The sequence below is a fragment of the Python bivittatus genome, unplaced genomic scaffold, assembly GCF_059951505.1.
Source record: "Python bivittatus isolate LINGU-HERP-01145 unplaced genomic scaffold, Pbiv_v1 ctg000350_np1212, whole genome shotgun sequence".
NCBI classification, from domain to species: domain Eukaryota; kingdom Metazoa; phylum Chordata; class Lepidosauria; order Squamata; family Pythonidae; genus Python; species Python bivittatus.
This window is the reverse complement of record NW_028277074.1, coordinates 37,862,556-37,880,859: the sequence shown is the minus strand read 5'-3', so window position 1 is coordinate 37,880,859 and position 18,304 is coordinate 37,862,556. Positions and strand designations below refer to the sequence as shown.

General features: G+C 38.4%; 1 protein-coding gene across 1 annotated transcript in view; it reads right to left on the bottom strand.

Annotated features, from left to right (window-relative positions):
- NLGN4X (neuroligin 4 X-linked) overlaps positions 1–18,304 on the bottom strand; it is a 165,920-nt gene that overhangs the window by 119,254 nt on the left and 28,362 nt on the right. Inside the window, exon 2 of the mRNA XM_088144962.1 lies at positions 3–861. Within this exon, the coding sequence (XP_088001088.1) occupies positions 3–474 (472 nt within the window). The 5' untranslated portion in view covers positions 475–861. The remainder of the gene's footprint in view (positions 1–2; positions 862–18,304) is intronic.

Sequence of the window (18,304 nt, the reverse complement as noted above, 5' to 3'; positions counted from 1 at the left end):
ACCATCCTCAGTTGGTACATAGATATTCAGATAGAGGCAGTCTTCATTTTGATCTTGCACATAGGTCATCACAGTATCCAAGTTGGCAGTAAACCAAACAGGTAGCATATCATTAAGCAGTGACCTCTCATCCAGATACTGTGGGCAAACAGCAGCAAATTGTGTGGCATTCCGTATACCAGTCCATGAAGAAGGAGGTTCTGGAGGTTGGAAACGTCTCTCTCCAGTTGGAGGAGAAGCATAAGGGACTCCCAAATATTGTTCCACAGGACCAAGGATTTCATTGGGCAAGGGTGTTCTTACACCACGGATTTTGCCATAATTTGTGGTTACAACTGGGTATTGTGCTTGTCCCTCAATAAGCGTAAACCGTATTGCTAGAGCAGTTATCCAGAGGAGGAAATTAGAATTCAGCATGACACAAACAGGAGTAAAAATCAAAGGCAGCCATAAGAGTCCCACTGGCTTTGACATGGTTTTACATCAGCATTAGCAGGTCTCGAGGACTTTCACACCCAGATAAAAAACAAATTTTGCAGAAAGGCAGAAACAACTGTAAAAATCAGAAAAGTGTATGGTTGGGAGGAAGAGAGTAATTTACCAAGGAAAATATAAAGTAATCTTGATCAAGCAGGGAAAACCCAATATAAATGTGGTATGTGTCTCAGCAGATTGAACATAAACAGATCCCAGGAATACAAACAGCAACGGACCTCTTGAAGCTACAGCCCATCCCTTGATTCTTCTCTTTTAATGCTGATGTCACTTATCCAAGAAGATGAGACACCCAGATACTTAGAGCCTACTGTGCAAAATTAATATAGGGATCCATTTGAGTTAATTCCATCATGATGGAGAAGCCTGCCAGGGAGAAAAAGAGAGGGAGAGAGAGAGAGAGAGAATTATATTTTGCTAATAACAGTTTTTTTAAAAAATTACAGTTGTATAATTTTGCCACAATTCTATCACCTCTATCCATTTCTGTAAAGTAAGCATTCATGGATATTGGAATACTCTATGCCTCTCCATGGGTTATTAACAGCCATGCTTTGGGAACAATGTTAAACAGAAGCTGCCATGTCCATTGTATATTTCATTTTCCAGCATACTGAAAACTGGAGGAAGAAATGCCATGTACAACACCTTGAGCTCCTGGAGGCAAGGTGCAATATAAATCTAATAATTAAATACAACATAATTAAAAACCTATTTAACTTGAAGAAAAGTTGGCAAGAAATTGAACAAAACCCCGAGTTCTTACACTAGAACTTATATCATGTTATCTGAGGCACTTTAAACTTGCAGCAAACCTGTGAAGTCGGCTGTTTACTGTTTCATAGTTGAGAAAGAGTTTGTTTATAAACTATAGTCACTGAGGTTTTATAAAAAATCCTGAACATCTTTAGCATGTTTATGTACAACAGTGTACCTTCACAAGCAATGAAATGTTGTTGTTTTTTTTAATATTTGAACATTTGAAAATGCTGAGTTCGTTTGTCTTCTGCTCTGGAAAATCAAACACATATTTGAACAGCTTTCAGAAATATTGGGGGTGAATCTTGCTTGTAATTATATCAGGAAGAAGAGTTTTTATTTTTGTAAAATGCATTGCTTTACATTAACAGGAACACAGGAAACTCTCTTATACTAACTATGCCGTATAATTCAGTATGATAATCAAGACAAATACCTATAGTGTAGTCTAGTAACTTGGACTCCTGTTTGTTCCATATACAGAGGATGGGAGTTGCAGTCCAAAACATCTCAAGAATTACCTGTGCCAGCCATGGACTCTAATGAAGTGAGCCACATCTAATGAAGTGAGCCGCAGTTCGTGACAGCTTTTGCTTTTAAATAAAATCTTTTACTCAGAAAGGGGGCCGTCAGACTTCTCCTCATTTTTTGCCACCTTAAACTAATGTGGCTCTCCTCCTACAAAATCTATAAAAGGTTAGCTTGCCCTCTAGCAGTACTTTTCTGGAATTCAGGTAAAGAGTCTTCGCAGCCCACTCTGAGAATCCAAGGACTGAACAGAATACCTTTGTATGCTTAACATCCTCTCTTCCAATGGTTATTCTATTACTTCTGGTCATTTCTATTGCTTTTATTGATCCAATGCACATTTTTAAACATTGCCCATCTCTGAGCTTTTGGATATCTAAAAGTAATTTGGAGCCTAATGTTTACCTGTAAGCAAAAGACTGATCTTTTTAATTATATTCTAGTTGCAACAAAAGTAAGATGTGTCCATTGAAGTAATTTTCCACATCAGGACCTAAACATGCAGCAAAATGAAATTGCCAGAGGGCCTTGAAGAAATAAACACTAAATGTTCTCATGCTAGATCTTCCCAGTTTGTCCTGAGGGTGTATTCTATTTTTAACATGGGTCTTTTTGTAAACCATTAGCCAGTTATGTCACAATATCAAGTAGTTTCCACAGAATCCTGATTGGTAGGAAGTAAGCAGAAACAAAATTGCCTTTTTATTAAGGTTGAATAGGGAAAGAATAAACAAAAAATATATGTGAATTTTCACTCATGGAAATACTATTGTTTCTTTCAAACAAAATAAAAATAGAGTTATTCATACCAAACCACAGTCCCAATTCTGGTTTCTATCAACCATTTTAAGGGTAGCACTCTCAGGACTCTGCATGCTTCAAAAATGTCTCAGAAGTTAATAAAAGCAATACACATTTAATGTGGTTTAAAAGCAGCTGCATTTTTGGTCAGCTTCACATGGAAGCCTGAAAAAGGTGTCAGACCGGTTGTGCATGTATTCACATGAGGACCGAACTATTTGTTCCAAATTGTTTTTGAAATACGAAAAGCCCCACTAATTGGTAAGTGGGAATTTGTTTCTGTGAAACATATTTTGACATCTGTAACATGCATGACTTTCTAAAGTAAAGATGAGAAAGGGAGCAATTTAATACTGACTCTAGTTCCACCTACTACTAGTATGTCATTCTCAACAACAAATCATGCCTGAAGGAAGATGTTCCTTCAAGGGGTGGGGGGAAGGGTCCACTACTATTTGTTTTTTTAAAGTCCCAATACTTTTTCAAAACAACACATTTAGAACATAAGAAGCATTACCACAAAAAGGAAATTTATAATTAATGAAAGGACACCTGAGGTAATCTCACTTTTGTCAATCATCATCATCATCATCATCATCATCATCATCATCATCATCTACGGCTGATAGGTTCTTTCCATCTTCATAATAGAACACAGGCTTCTGATATGGATTGTGATCACTATATATTTATTTTCTTTATTTTATTTGTCACATTTATATAGCTGCCCATCTCACACAAAGTGACTCTGGGCAGCTCCGGACAATGGGGAGGGTAAACCTTTCCATTCCTCACCTCCAGGGTAAGTTCAAAACAGAGAGAGAGAAAGAATTTGGGTTGCTTGTTGGTGTTTAATTCATGCAGACAGACAGAATTATGAAAACTAGTGAATAGCGATAAATGTTAAACCTCAGCTATTGTTTGGTTGTAATCTAGCAACTTCAACAGTGCTAAAAACACAGCAAAGCTTATGAAAGAAGAAAACATATTCTTTGTCCTAACACCAGAAAACTTTTGACGGTGTTAGCTAAGATTAAGAGCTGTATGCACAGTGCTTCATCCAGTGTGGCTTTCACAACTGGATAAGTGTAGAAGTTAATCCTATGGGGAAGTAATACACTTTCAATAAGACAGTGGTTTTGAGGTATTTCTTCCCACCTCCCTTCATTGGCTTATAGTACTGGAGGAAGAAACAGAGGAAAAGGAAAAAATAATGGTTGCTGTTGTGGTTGTTTATTCAGATGCCCTATAATGACTGAGAACATTTTCAATGTGTTTCAGACAGAGCCTTACAATTCTTTTTGGAAATACCTGAAAACCCTGGCAGATGGGAAACAAGTAGTTTGTCACTGAACTACCATTCTTTCTGTGATGTGATCATTTAGCTACAGCTTCTAATAGAGCATTCAGGATTCAGATTTATTGCCATTGGTTGACTTTGAGGACAAGGTCTCTGAGTCATCTCTAACAATCTGTGAATATATCAAGCTTTTGTAGCTATACTGCGACATTTATTTACTTTACAGTGTGGTAACAAAACATATTAAAGCTACTTCAAAATGTTTTACAGTCAGGCTGTAAAATGTGAAATGATAATAACATTGATTGCATGTTCTAAGTCATTTGCAGAGAATAATTTTCTATAAATGGCATGGTATGGTATGGTATGTGGGAATGACCTTGGGAGATAGGAGGAAGAGCTGAAGACTAGACATCATCATACAAAAGGTATCTCAGCCCACAGAAGTAAAAAGAGTGTAGAAAGCATCTCAGAAGGGGCCCTCCCTTGTTTTCTGGAAAGTAAAAGTAACGGAGGGCAGAAATGCTTTTAGACTTCCAAGTTTCTGTTTCTGTAACCTTACAATAAAGGTAGTGTTCGTACTCCTGGTTTGTGCTTTTGTCTGGACTACCTCGAAGGGCTGACATGGATAAATTCCTGTCCTTTATGTCCTTTTACCCTTGTGTTGTGATGTCATAAGGCACCATTTGTCATTCTGGCATCATTGTAGTTAGAAACTGATGCCAGTCTTAGGATAAGCAACTTACCCTGCCCTCAGTTATTGCTGAAAAAATTCCACCAAGAGCTAGCTCATTTTGCTTGAGCAAGATGTTATTTTCTTTCAGACCTTATTTTAGGTAGCCTTTATTACCCTAGCAGGTTTTGTGGCTTCTTAGGAAGAACAGAAAGAAATATCTCAGGGTTCCCCATTTAATGGAAGACTTCAACAACTGTTTTTTGTTGTTATTCAAGAAAAGCAACAGAGTTGCATCATCCATTCTCATGGGAGCTTTCAGATCCAATTAACTTCTATCTAATTGTGGCTTGTAAGATATAGAGTTGTAGTGAATTTTGTTCTCCCTGAAATACCCGCCTCAATCGTTAATACTTTAAGGAATGCCACAAGTTCTGTGTCATCCCCAATGTTTTTTTGTGCCTATATCCAACCTCTGAATAAAATCATCAGAGGTTTGCCTGCTGTCAATATGAGGTGCTACTCAGCTCTTTTATTTTTATGTACTAACTTCAGGAAGGCTGTTGAACACTTGATCCAGTAATTAAAAGTGGTTTATGAGAATCATAAAGTAGAATAAACCAATACTCTGGGGATGGAAGCTCATGATAAATTTAGGACAAACTTTACTCTACCTAATGGCCAAATATGTAACTATGGAAGCTCAGGTGTTCCGAATCTTTTGGCCATTTGTAACTTTTTATGGACATAGTAGACTTTTATTCAGCTATTTATATGCTTATTACAACTAAGATGGTTTTCTGTAATATGATTTGTGCAGGACTGTTTTGAAAATTGATTTGAAAGGTGATTTCACTTAGATGAATTCACTTAGTACAAAATATGACTGTTTGAAAAGTTGTTAATATTCCTTAGTTGGATCTCACTGGTATGAGTTCTTCTGGTGGGCCATAGATTTCCAGGCCTAATGCACACTGCTAAGACAAGCCTGCAGTTAGAGCAACTTACATTTCAAAGTGTGTGTGTATTAGTAGACAAGGATCAGAAGACAGCAGTGGTGATAGATGTAGCAGTGCCAAGTGACAGCAACATCAGGAAGGAGTATGAGAAGCTGGAGAAGTACCAGGGCCTGAAGGAAGAACTAGAGAGGCTGTAGAAAGTAAAGGCCAAAGTAGTCCCAGGGGTGGTAGGGGCTGGGAGAGTGACCCCAACATATCCCAGGAACAACATGAGAGCTCTCTGATATAAGGGTGATTTATACATGCATACATACATACATACATTGTTGTTGTTGTTGTTTAGTCGTTAAGTCGTGTCCGACTCTTCGTGACCCCATGAACCATATTGCGCCAGGCCTTCCTGTCCTTCACTGCCTCCCTGAGTTTGCTCAGTTTCATGCTCATTGCTTCAGTGATGCTATCTAACCATCTCATCCTCTGCCGTCCTCTTCTCCTTTTGCCTTCAATCTTTCCCAGCATCAGGGTCTTCTCCAAAGAGATCTCTCTTCGCATTAGGTGACCAAAGTATCTGAGCTTGAGCTTCATTATCGATCCTTCCAATGAGCAATCAGGGTTGATTTCCTTTAAGATTGACTGGTTTGACCTCCTAGCAGTCCAGGGGACTCTCAAGAGTCTTCTCCAGCACCACAGTTCAAAGGCATCAATTCTTCGGCGCTCAGCCTTCTTTATGGTCCAGCTCTCACAGCCATGCATTACTACTGGAAAAACCATAGCTTTGACTATGCGGATCTTTGTCGGCAAGGTGACGTCTCTGCTTTTTAATATGCTATCTAGGTTTGCCATAGCTTTCCTCCCAAGGAGCAAGCGTCTTTTAATTTCATGACTGCAGTCTCCGTCTGCGGTGATCTTGGAGCCCAAATAAATGAAGTCTGTTACTGCTTCCATTTCTACCCCTTCTTTTTGCCAGGAATTGATGGGTCCAGATGCCATGATCTTAGTTTTTTTAATGTTGAGTTTCAAGCCAGCTTTCGCACTCTCCTCTTTCACCCTCATCAAGAGGCTCTTAGGTTCTTCTTCACTTTCTGCCATTAGGGTGGTATCGTCTGCATATCTGAGGTTGTTGATGATTCTCCCTGCAATCTTAATTCCAGCTTGTGATTCTTCCAGCCTGGCATTTCTCATGATGTACTCTGCATATAGGTTAAATAAGCAGGGTGACAGTATACAGCCTTGTCGTACACCTTTCCCTATTTTGAACCAATCGGTTGTTCCATGACCGGTTCTAACTATTGCTTCTTGGCCCGCATACAGATTTCTCAGGAGACAGGTAAGGTGGTCTGGTACTCCCATCTCTTTAAGAATTTGCCACAGTTTGTTGTGATCCACACAATCAAAGGCTTTTGCACAGTCAATGAAGCAGAAGTAGATATTTTTCTGGAACTCTCATGCTTTCTCCATGATCCAGCAAATGTTGGTGATTTGATCTCTAGTTCCTCTGCCTCTTTGAAACATACATATTCATTCATTCATTCATTCATTCATTCATTCATTCATTCATTTTCATTCATTCATTCATTCATTCATTCATTCATTCATTTTCATTCATTCATTCATTCATTCATTCATTCATTCATTCATTCATTCTGGGTCTTTACCTGGCTGCTGATGTGAGACTGTATACCAGCTGGAAAGAGGGCAAGCGGGTCAGGTGAGCGTAAAAGCCAGTACTGGATGAATCCCAGAGCATCCAGGAGTACATCAGTAAGATGGGACCCAAGATGAGCTGCTGAGAGAATGCCTGAGGCAGCAGCAGACATGGGAAGAAGTTCAAGTGGAGGAAGTACCATGGCAAGACAAGCCCCTGCATGGGATGTACCATCAAAAGATAGCTGAGGTGGCTGACATTGGGAAATCCTACCAGGGGCTGGAAAGGGCTGGACTAAAAGACAGCGCTGAGGCACTGATCATAGCAGCACAAGAACAGGCACTAAGCACCAGATCCATAGAAGCAGGGCTCTGCCACACTAGACAGGACCCAAGGGGCAGACTGTGCAGAGAGGCCACAGAGACAGTCCAACACATAGTAGCAGGTTGTAAGATGCAGACAGGAACAGCATACACTGAACTGCACAACCAAGTAGCTGGCATTGTGTACAGGAACATCTGCAGAGTGTATGGGCTACACCCCCCCAAATCCAGATCGGAGATTCCACAAAAGGTTGTGGAGAATAACAGGCTAAAATCCTGTGGGACTTCCAGATCCAGACAGACAGGCAGGTACTGGCCAGTCAACCAGATATCATGGTAGTAGACAAGGACCAGAAGACAGTGGTGATGATAGACATAGCGGTGCCAAGTGACAGCAACATCAGGAAGAAGGAGTATGAGAAGCTGGAGAAGTACCAGGGCCTGAAGGAGGAACTAGAGAGGATGCAGAAAGTAAAGGCCAAAGTGTCCCAGTGGTGGTAGGAGCACTTGCGGCTGTGACTTCTGAGCTGGCAGAGTGACACCAACATATTCCAGGAACAATATCAGAGCTCTCTGTCCAGAAGAGTGCAGTGCTAGGAACAGCCAAGATACTGTGCAGAACCGTCAAGCTCCCAGGCCTCTGGTAGAGGACCCGAGATTGAGGAAGACACATACCACCCATAGGGGTGAGAGTGAATTTACAGACACACACACACATATACATATACATATATGAATGAATGAAACATGCAACTTTGCATTTATTTATTAAAATATTAAGAGAAAAGGTGATGAATTGCCTTTATCTAAGCATAAACTTACACATGGCTGTCACAACCTTCACATCACCATGTTGGAAGGACTGTTATATTTCAAGTTAATATAGGATTTATTATACAAGTGGGTTACATTTGCTGCATGCAAACTTCTCTGTCCTTCCAAAACCCTACTGAAATAGTATGAACATGCAAAACATTACCTCATTCATTTTAATTCAGAGATAGTATGTTAAGATTACACCCAAAATTGTGAGCTCACATAGAAGCCCTCAGTTAAGAGGACTTACCGAAGAAGACAGTCATGTCTCCTTTAGACAATATCCCTAAACAGATTTCTGGCAGTTGCTATTAATCACCTGTCTTGCTATAATTTTCAAGAATATATTGATACCATACAGTATGAATAAGGATAGTTAGTTAAGCAGATGGAGAGGGTTCCACTAAAGTGTTTCTTAAATCCCTATTCAAACGGGGGGGGGGGGGGGGGGGGAGGGAAAAGCATTGTCTTTTCAGTGGCAGGAGTTCCAATCTTTTATCCTTGTCAATCTAGATCAAATGCACTAGAAATATACAGGTGCAAAATGAAATCCAGTACTGCAATATAATAACAACAACAACAACAATAATAAAAAAAAAAAAAACTCAGTGGCAGAAATACCATCAAGGCAATTAACACCTAGGCAGTTCCAGTCATTATATACAAAGCTGGAATAGTGGACTGGACTAAAGCAGAACTAGAAGCCCTGGATAGGAAGACCAGAAAAATCATGACAAAGAATCATGCCCTTCATCCACGCAGTGACATCGACAGACTCCACTTACCAAGGAACATAGATGAGTGTGGAATGTTACAGTACACCAGACAGCCAAAGAAGAAAAAGGGGCATTGGAAGAATATCTGAAGGACAATGAAGAAGATAAACTGAAGCTAATATACCATGAAGGCTTACTGAATACCAAAAAAACCAAACTGGCCTATAAGAAAGACTAAATGAAGAATAGAAAACAGACATGACAAGGCAAAATATTATATGGCCAGTACACCAAAAAAAAAAAAAAATTAGCAGGCAAAGCAGATAATAACAAGACTTGGCAATGGCTAAGAGCAGAAAAGTTGAATAAAGAGACAGAGGGGCTAATTCTAGCTGCACAAGACCAAGCCTTAAGAACAAATGTATACAAAGCCAGAATCAAGAAGACAGCAACAGACAGCAAATGCCGCCTCTGCAAAGAAGCTGAAGAAACAGTAGATCACCTAGTCAGATGCAGCAAGAAGATCACATAGATTGACTACAAGCAATGGCATGACAAAGTAGCAAGAATGGTACATTGGAATATCTGCATGAAATACCATCTGCCTGCAAGCAAGAACTGGTGGGGCCACAAAATAGACAATGTAATAGAAAATGAAGACACTAAGGTGATCTGGGACTTTAGAATTCGAACAGACAAGCAACTGCCACACAAGACCCCAGAGTTAACAACTGTTGATAAGAAAGACAAAAAAGCCTGAAAAGCAAACATTTCAATACAGTGGTACCTCGGGATACGAACTTACTGCATTCCGTGACTGGGCGTATCCCAAGTTGGTCGTAACCTGACGCAAATTTCCCCATAGGGTTCAATGTAAATCCGGTTAATCCGTTCCGCTCTCCGAATTTGGTCGCACCCTGAAGCAAATTTTCCCATAAGGTTCAATGTAATTACCGTTAATCCGTTCTGGCATCCACAGACCACGCGTCAGGGGTGGGAGAACAGCCGGGCACCGCGCGGCACGGCGGGAGAAAGGCTGGGCGCAGCGCAGCGCGGCGGGAGAATGGCCAGGCGCGGCGCGGCGCAGCACAGCGTGGCGCAGCAGGAGAACGGCCGCGGACCACATGTCAGGGTGGAAAAATGACTGTACCCCGAGGCGGAGTTCGCACATCAAGGTAAATTTTTGTGGCTGGAGCTGGTCATAACCTGAAAAGTTCGTTAGTAGAGGCATTCATATCCCGAGGTACCACTGTACCTGGAGACAGCAGAATAGAAGTGAAAGAACTGGAGAAAATCATAAAATACAAAGACCTGCAAATAGAAATAGAATGACTGTGGCAAAAGGAAGCAAAGATAGTACTAATAGTTATAGGTGCCTTTTGTGTAATCCCAAAATATCTGGAGAACCACTTGAAGACCATTGGCATTGACAAAAACACCATCAGTCAATTGCAAAAGGCAGCTTTAGTAGAACAGCTTATATCCTGCGATGATACCTTTAACACTATCAAAAAACAGCATATGCCTCTCCCGGGTCCTGGGAGACCTGGGAGGAAGGACTCGATAGGTGGATAAAAATGCCAAATCCAGTCTAAACATCTGGCTGATTGTGCAACCAACCAAAATAATAATAATAATAGCAGCAGCAGCGGGATAAAAGATCAGCTCCTAATTGAAAAGATGATTTTGGAAAACTGCAAGAAAAGGAAAACTTGACTGTAGCTTAGATTGATTACAAGTAGGCATTCGACTCCCTGTCACATGACTGGATAATCAAGTGCCTAGAAATAACAGGAGTCAGTAGAAACATCAGAACCAGACTTAACAATTGTTGATAAGAAAGACCAAAAAGTTGGGATAGTGGACATTGCAATACCTGGAGACAGCAGAATAGAAGAGAAAGAACTGGAAAAAAAATCACAAAATACAAAGGCCTGCAAATAGAAGAAGGACTGAGGCAAAAGAAAGCAGAGGTAGTACCAATAGTAATAGGCACCTTGGGTGCAATCCCAAAACATCTGGTGCACCACTGAACACCATCGACATTGACAAAATCACCATCATTCAATTGCAAAAGGCAGCTTTACTTGGAACAGCTTCCATCCTGCCACAACACCTTTAACACCAGAAAACAACAACATCTGCCTATCTGAGATCCTTGGGAATGACTCAATAGGTGGATAAAATGCCAAATCCAGTCTAAACATCTGGCTGACTATGCGACCAACAATAATGTCATAATAATAGTAGGGTTTTTTCTTTGTGATATATTTAGCACAAAACAGCAAAGAGAAAATACAGTGTAAATGCTGTTGAATTAGATAAGTAGAGATCTTAAATCCTTATTCCCTTGCAGGAAAGGAATACAGATAATGAAGGAAAGAAACAGAATATTTTATTATTCATGGCAAGTCCCTAGTAAGAAAACTTGCTGTCTCAGTGCTTTTCTGTAATAACAGAGCAAAACCTGTTAAAATGATTTGCTTGACAGCCCTTATCATCCAGCCAAACACATAAAATTTAAAAATGTCATCCAGTGCTTAATTACATTTTTGTACATCAGTGAACTTTCAAAAAATTTAACTCAATTCAGCATCTTTGTTCCAGAAGAAGAGAGAATCAAGAAACAAAAATACTTTTAGTAGAATATATATTGTTTCTTCCCCCCCCCCCCACTCCACACAGACAGACACACATTACTATTTGCTGAAAGTTTTCAACTATTATAAGACATTATAAGGCAATTTCCTAAAACTGGTATTAGGCAGACAGACTCTAATGCTACTATTCTGAGCACATTTACTAAGGGAATTAGTATGGAACACTATCAGATGCATTGGTACTGATTGGCATTGATACTATACATTCTCAGCCCTCTCCCCCAACTCCAAATCATAAACAATTTGAGTTAAGCCAAGCTACCTAACAGCCTTTGGACAGAATTAACAATAATACAAAACATATGAGAATTGCCAATAAACGAAAGTGATTCTGTTATGTAAGTCTGGGAAGTATTCAAACTTAAAGTAAGAATGAATTTTAAGAATTTTAAGAATAAGAATTTTAATTTCTAAAATACCCTTTTTTCTCCATCTTTTAACATTGTTACCATTTATTTACACAATAAATATACTGTATTTTCATATACATTTTCAAAACAAGCCCAGTTTTATATCATAAGACATGCAATGCAATTCTGAAAATTTATCCACTAATTGAAAAACCCACAGACATTTCCAAATTTCGCAAGGATTGCAAATTGCATTTTCTTTGAATTTTTTTTTTTATAGAAGTTGAAAAGATGTAACCTAAACACATTAGCCTTTCCTGACCGTCAATGTATCTATTACTTACCATCACTGCTATTATTACATACTATACTGCAGGTTTGATTGGTGCATTAAATTCAATACATCAACAGCTCTAAAAATATTTCAACAAGGAGATACATTGTAAAGGCTGTCAATAACAAACATATGGGACAATGAACTTTTATTTAATATTGTTAAAACACACAAACAATCCAGCAATATGCTTCTTTTCAGATCACTGATTTTATATATTATTATATATATTAAAGTATATTTTTTTAATTTTTTAAAAATAATTTTATAGAATCATCACCATAATAGTTTTATAATAAATTGCATTAAATAGATTATGTGTTATATAAGTTATATAATAAATTGTAATATTTATAATAATTTTATATTATTATATATATTAAACAAGGTGTAAAGGCTCACAGATACAGGCATGTGTAAAACCATCCATTTCTGAGTTTTCCATGCTGACAGCTGTTCAAAAGGGAATAAGAGCACATGTTTTACTGTAGCTTTAAGGAGACCGCTCTGTTGTGTGCACATGAACTGCCAACTCTGAGCAAGTCTCTCAGGACACAAGGAAATCCACACCATTGCAATCAATAACTTAGCAATGTTTGAAGTTATTCCTGTACTTGTACTATTTTCTGTATATTTGTCTGGTTATTGTTTTTCTGGACAAAGTAGTAAAAGAAAGCAATTTTTGTCTGAACATAACTAGCAGTTTATATTTTTCTTACTGGATTCATGAAGAAAGAACAAAAAAATCCCCCCCCTTTTTTTGACCCCACTCCCTCTGGTTGGGGCTTTGCAACAGGTTTTGGATTGGGTTAGCACTGAAGACATCCTGCTAGGAGATCAGCTCCTCACTCAGGACCAGCTTTGGGGTTAAAACTGGACCTACATGTAGACCACACCAAAAATATCATTTGCTACCATGATTAAATTACAATGTAATTTTTGTGAACATTATTTCTGAAAAGCCTCAACATATTTCACCTAGTTCACCTAATATTATTTGACTTTCAGTAATGGAAGCTATAGCCACTAGTCAGAAAATACATACATACATGCATACATACATACATAAATGAGAAGAGAAGAGAAGAGAAGAGAAGAGAAGAGAAGAGAAGAGAAGAGAAGAGAAGAGAAGAGAAGAGAAGAGAAGAGAAGAGAAGAGAAGAGAAGAGAAGAGAAGAGAAGAGTTCTTTCCTGTGACCTTTAAATAATCTCTGAGGATGGTCATTTTTCACTTTCCCTACTGCTTCCTACCTCTGTCAGCCCCTGGCATTATTTTTGAAATTATTACTCTATATTTTATTTTCCCCGAAGCAGAGTCATACTTTCACTTCACAGGGTTATCAGTTCATTTTCACCTCTAAAACTGCAGTCTTTGTTCAAGTACAGCTTTCAGTTCTGCAGAAAAAAATGGAGTAACTGTGCCTTTGTCTTACCATCATGAACATGTATCCATTGTTATTTTTAAGGAGACCTGTAAATCCCATAACCATTCTTATGGAGAAACTGGAATTATAAAATGATCCCTTCTGACCACATACATGAAAAGTAATGATCACATGTAGAGAAACTAAATATGAACAGAGTATGTGCTCTAGGTCAATTATGGCTTTCCTTTATATATCCATATCAACTGATTATTTCCTCTTTCTCTTTTTCTTTTAAGATATGGTCAGCTAAATCTGATGGTGACAGATTTCTATGTTCTCGCAAAAAGGTATATATAATCACATGTGCAAGTTTGCTTGTAAACTTGAGAATATATCATATTTTTGATGAGTTATGTTAAGCCATTTTGGGCAACTGACAGCCTTGGAACCAAAACATGCTGCCATAGTGTTAATGTGTTTGACTCCTTTCTATCACCACTGCACTACATTGGACACTCAGATGAAAGCTTAATTCAGTTGTATGTTGCCATTATTCTTCCAGATACTAGATACAACATGAAATTTCCTGGAGTGCTGAACATCTAAGTAGCCTTTAATTTTGTCCCTTGCAAAAAAGCTTGAGAACGAAGTCAATATGCAGACATAACATATTGACCATGGTTCATGAATGAAAATAATTTGCCTACTTACAATTGTCACGTAGCAGGACAAAGAATCCCTTGCTTCTTTCAAATTCATCCAATGATCCAGAAGGCCATAGTGACCAACACTTTCATCCTCATATCCACACACTTCCAAGGAAATAAAAAACTACAGCAAACAGGACTGGTTCTTTGGAAAACAACAAGAAAGAGCTCAGAACCTCAGATACATAATATACTACAGGAAAGATTATCATGGCCATACTATAAAATTCAGATAATTGCATTAAGAGCATTTTCCAAGGTTAAACTGATGTCCACTGGTGAATCTGCTTCCATGGGCAATACTTATTCTGCTACAAAAAATGCAAATGATGCTGTCTTTATTTACAGGGTACAGGTGTCATTTTATTTCCCTGACTTTCTTTTCTTCTTCTACAACCAATTCACCAATTGACCCGGGGGCGGGGGGGATCCACTATTCACTGTCCAAAAGCAAGGTTTGACAGATAATAGACCAACAAGTTTATCACTTGGTCATGTCAAAAGTCAGCTTTTGGACAGGATTTAAAAAAGTGACAGGCACACTCCCTTTAAATGCAGCTGCATAAAATCCTAGTCCCAAACATCAGGCTTCTTTTGGACATGGGTTTAGCCTTATTCAAGAACAGCTCTAAACACATGTTCAAAAGCAACCCAAATAACTAACTGGTACAGGAAGAGCTGCACTATGAAGCAATAGAAATGTGGTTATTCTTCTCCAACTTTAGCATGAAGCCCTTCTGCCACACCACGGGTTAACGGGTGTTCAAGTCAATCCAGGCCCCTGAAGTGGGAATCAGTTTAGAGACATGGCAGGCACACAAGGAAACCCTAGTTTGAAACACATGAATCTTTCACTGCCCCAAACAGAATGGCCCTGGAAATAGTGCCTAGGGACTGAAAGAAAGAAGCATGTCTGCGCTAGCCTGAAGTGGCTCAGAGCTACCAAACTAATCTCATTCTCTGGGGCTACTTGACTGCAACATCAACCACATGGTTAGGGAAGTCAGACAAACTAACATGACTTGACATATGCTTAAAGGAATATTGATCGATTATGTGCCATCAAGTCATTTTCAACTCTAGCGACCATATAGATAGATTTTTCTCCATGATTAAGGAAAGGAATAAGCATTACTTAAAAACCATAACAGCTAAGGATGGTTTTGAGATGGGGGATGGGATGGAGGCAATGTGTTAGGGATATGGCAGAAAAAAATGAGGTTGCTGGGCCATGTTTATACCATGGTTAGTGTAGGTGGGGACAGGTGCTAAATCAGGGCTGTGGTAATTAATCTATCTTTTGGCTATTGGCTCTGAATCCAAAATCTTAACCATATTATTATAACACCTAACAGGGATCCAAAGTCTGTATGCTGGGCCTGCTTTGATAAGCCATCTATACTTCTTTTTTTCCTGAGCTGATTGATTTGGGTAAAATAAGACTCAATGGAGTTTAACAGTTAAGTTTCCATTGTCCCCAGTCCTATAAATATTTCATTCCTTTTATGTTTAAATGTCAGTAAGTATTGATTAAAAATACATACACAAATAAATCTAGGACTTCTTTTCAACCACAGTCACATGCCCAGATTTTCACCTCTAACATTTTGGATAAAACATATTTGTTTTGTCAGGCATATTCTTATTGTACAAAGTGTTATTCTTAACCTTTCATTTAGTTAAGCAGAATTCAGATAAAATGATCAATAGCTGTTAAATGGAATAAATGAAGGTTTAAGGATGTATAGAATAAAATCAGTTTGGTGTGGTGTTGTAAACCACCAAACCAAATATACTAGGTATTCATGAGAAGTGACAATGACGTCAAGATGATATTGTGTGCATTACAACACCATAATGCAAATGCCACCAAGTACATACTTTTGTCGTTTTGTGTCATGACATAAAATGATGCAAATACGTAAGTGGTATCATTTTTGCAATGATTATCATGATACATGTGACCCTACTGTTGGCTTCCCTGTCTAAAGATGCCCATCAACATAGTTCATTACTCAGCTACAGCAACACCCCAATGGTTAACTATAACTCCTGCATTTTTGGCTGCCTGACACTGCACAAGGCCATAATAACCGTCTGCAAATCTGGCAAATAAAAAAACTGCAGCTCTAAATGAAGACCATTTAAGTCAGGATAAAATAAAAATTCTACATCATTCTTCTATATTATTTAGTTCTTTTGTCTCTTAGTCTAGTCTCCAGGATTCTTTTATATTTTCCCGATAACAAAAATACTGTAGGCACTTAAAAAATTAGAATCAATGTCCTTGTGTCCAATTTCTTGTAGCAATTGGTTGATTTTAAGCACTGGATAAATATAGCACTAACATTAATTTTCAAAGCCAATTGGAACAAAGTGTATGACTCACTGGAACCTGAAGGATTCAATAAGGTTTTAATACAAAAATGGTGATAGTACATACAAAGTCACTTTATTTCCAGACTTCTTCGTTTTGTATGTTTAGGGAAAAATTAGGCTTATTCAGGGAAACTGTTTTACAGAGGTTCATAAAGTTTAATATGGGAGGTTTATACATATATCATTACTTTGGAACTGCATTTTCTATTATTAGTTTGCATATACTATATATCTGTCCTACTTATTCCAAGTGCTCGCAACTGTCTCATTTTAGATTTACTACCATCTTGTTAGATTGTTGAGCCAGAAATAGTAAATAGACCATGGTTATCTAATAAACAATGGACATTTGAACCCAGATCACCCCATTCCAAATATATCCACCATATCATATTCCTATGGATATGAATAACTCAGGGATGAGTATAAACCCAAATCAGCTGAGTAAGAAAACTTTCTGCCTGAGTAAGATAGTACACAAGATTTTCAACCATCACTCAATAGAATACAAATGAACTACAGGAAAACAGTATAACTCCAAGGATAACTGCAATAACATTTTATTGTTCTAATTGCTTTTATTTGAACTACTGTCCTCTAAAGGGCAAGACAATCCTCTTTTGTGACACAATCAAAACAAATTCATATCAGATAACGTAATTACAGTATACTTGATAACAATAAGCAAGCATCCAGTAGATTTAATCAGTCTGTAAAAGTACGCTTACTAAATAACAAAATTTGAAAGACTTGAGTCCAGGTCTACATCTTTTTGGCAGAACCATGCCTTATTTTTTCTTCTTCAATAAAGGGAAAAAGCTATTAAAAGCAACTTCCAAAGTAGGTCCAAAGTAACATAGTCTGGGAGCAATTCAAGCATGAGCTTGAAGACCAGTCCTATGCTGCCTGCAATCAATTTAAAGCACAAATAATAACATCAAGGATATGACGTTTCCTTTGATTTTGGGAGTAATAAGGATTTGCTATGACAGCATCCAAGTGTCTTTCTCAGCTCTGGCAGCAATAGACAATCTGTGTTATCAGCTAGCAGCAAGATACCTGTGCTTGGGTGGAGCCAGTTGCCTGTGCTAAAGCATACATTTGAGACCAAGCTTGATGTATGCCATCATGCAAATGACTGGCTGCAGATGATTAACCATTCATCTCTGGTCCTGCACACTCTCTCAACAGTGGATTGTGAAGAAGAGATGAATGTTAGAACAGCATCAGGTCAGTCTACATCTAATCCGATATATCAACTATCAAGCTATCTCAACCAACTATAGCCCAACTAACCTGCTCTTCAAGTAGTTGCTGCATCAGCAAGTGGCCAATGCATAGCATGATAAGGTGCTGAATTTGGTGTGCCCATGCCTCCCCAGGATTGGAAACTTATGGCTGACACAATCTCTAAACTTGAATCATTCTTCTTCATGACAAACCTCTTAAATGTAGAGACAGATAAACTAATCCAGATTTTCAAAGGAAAAAG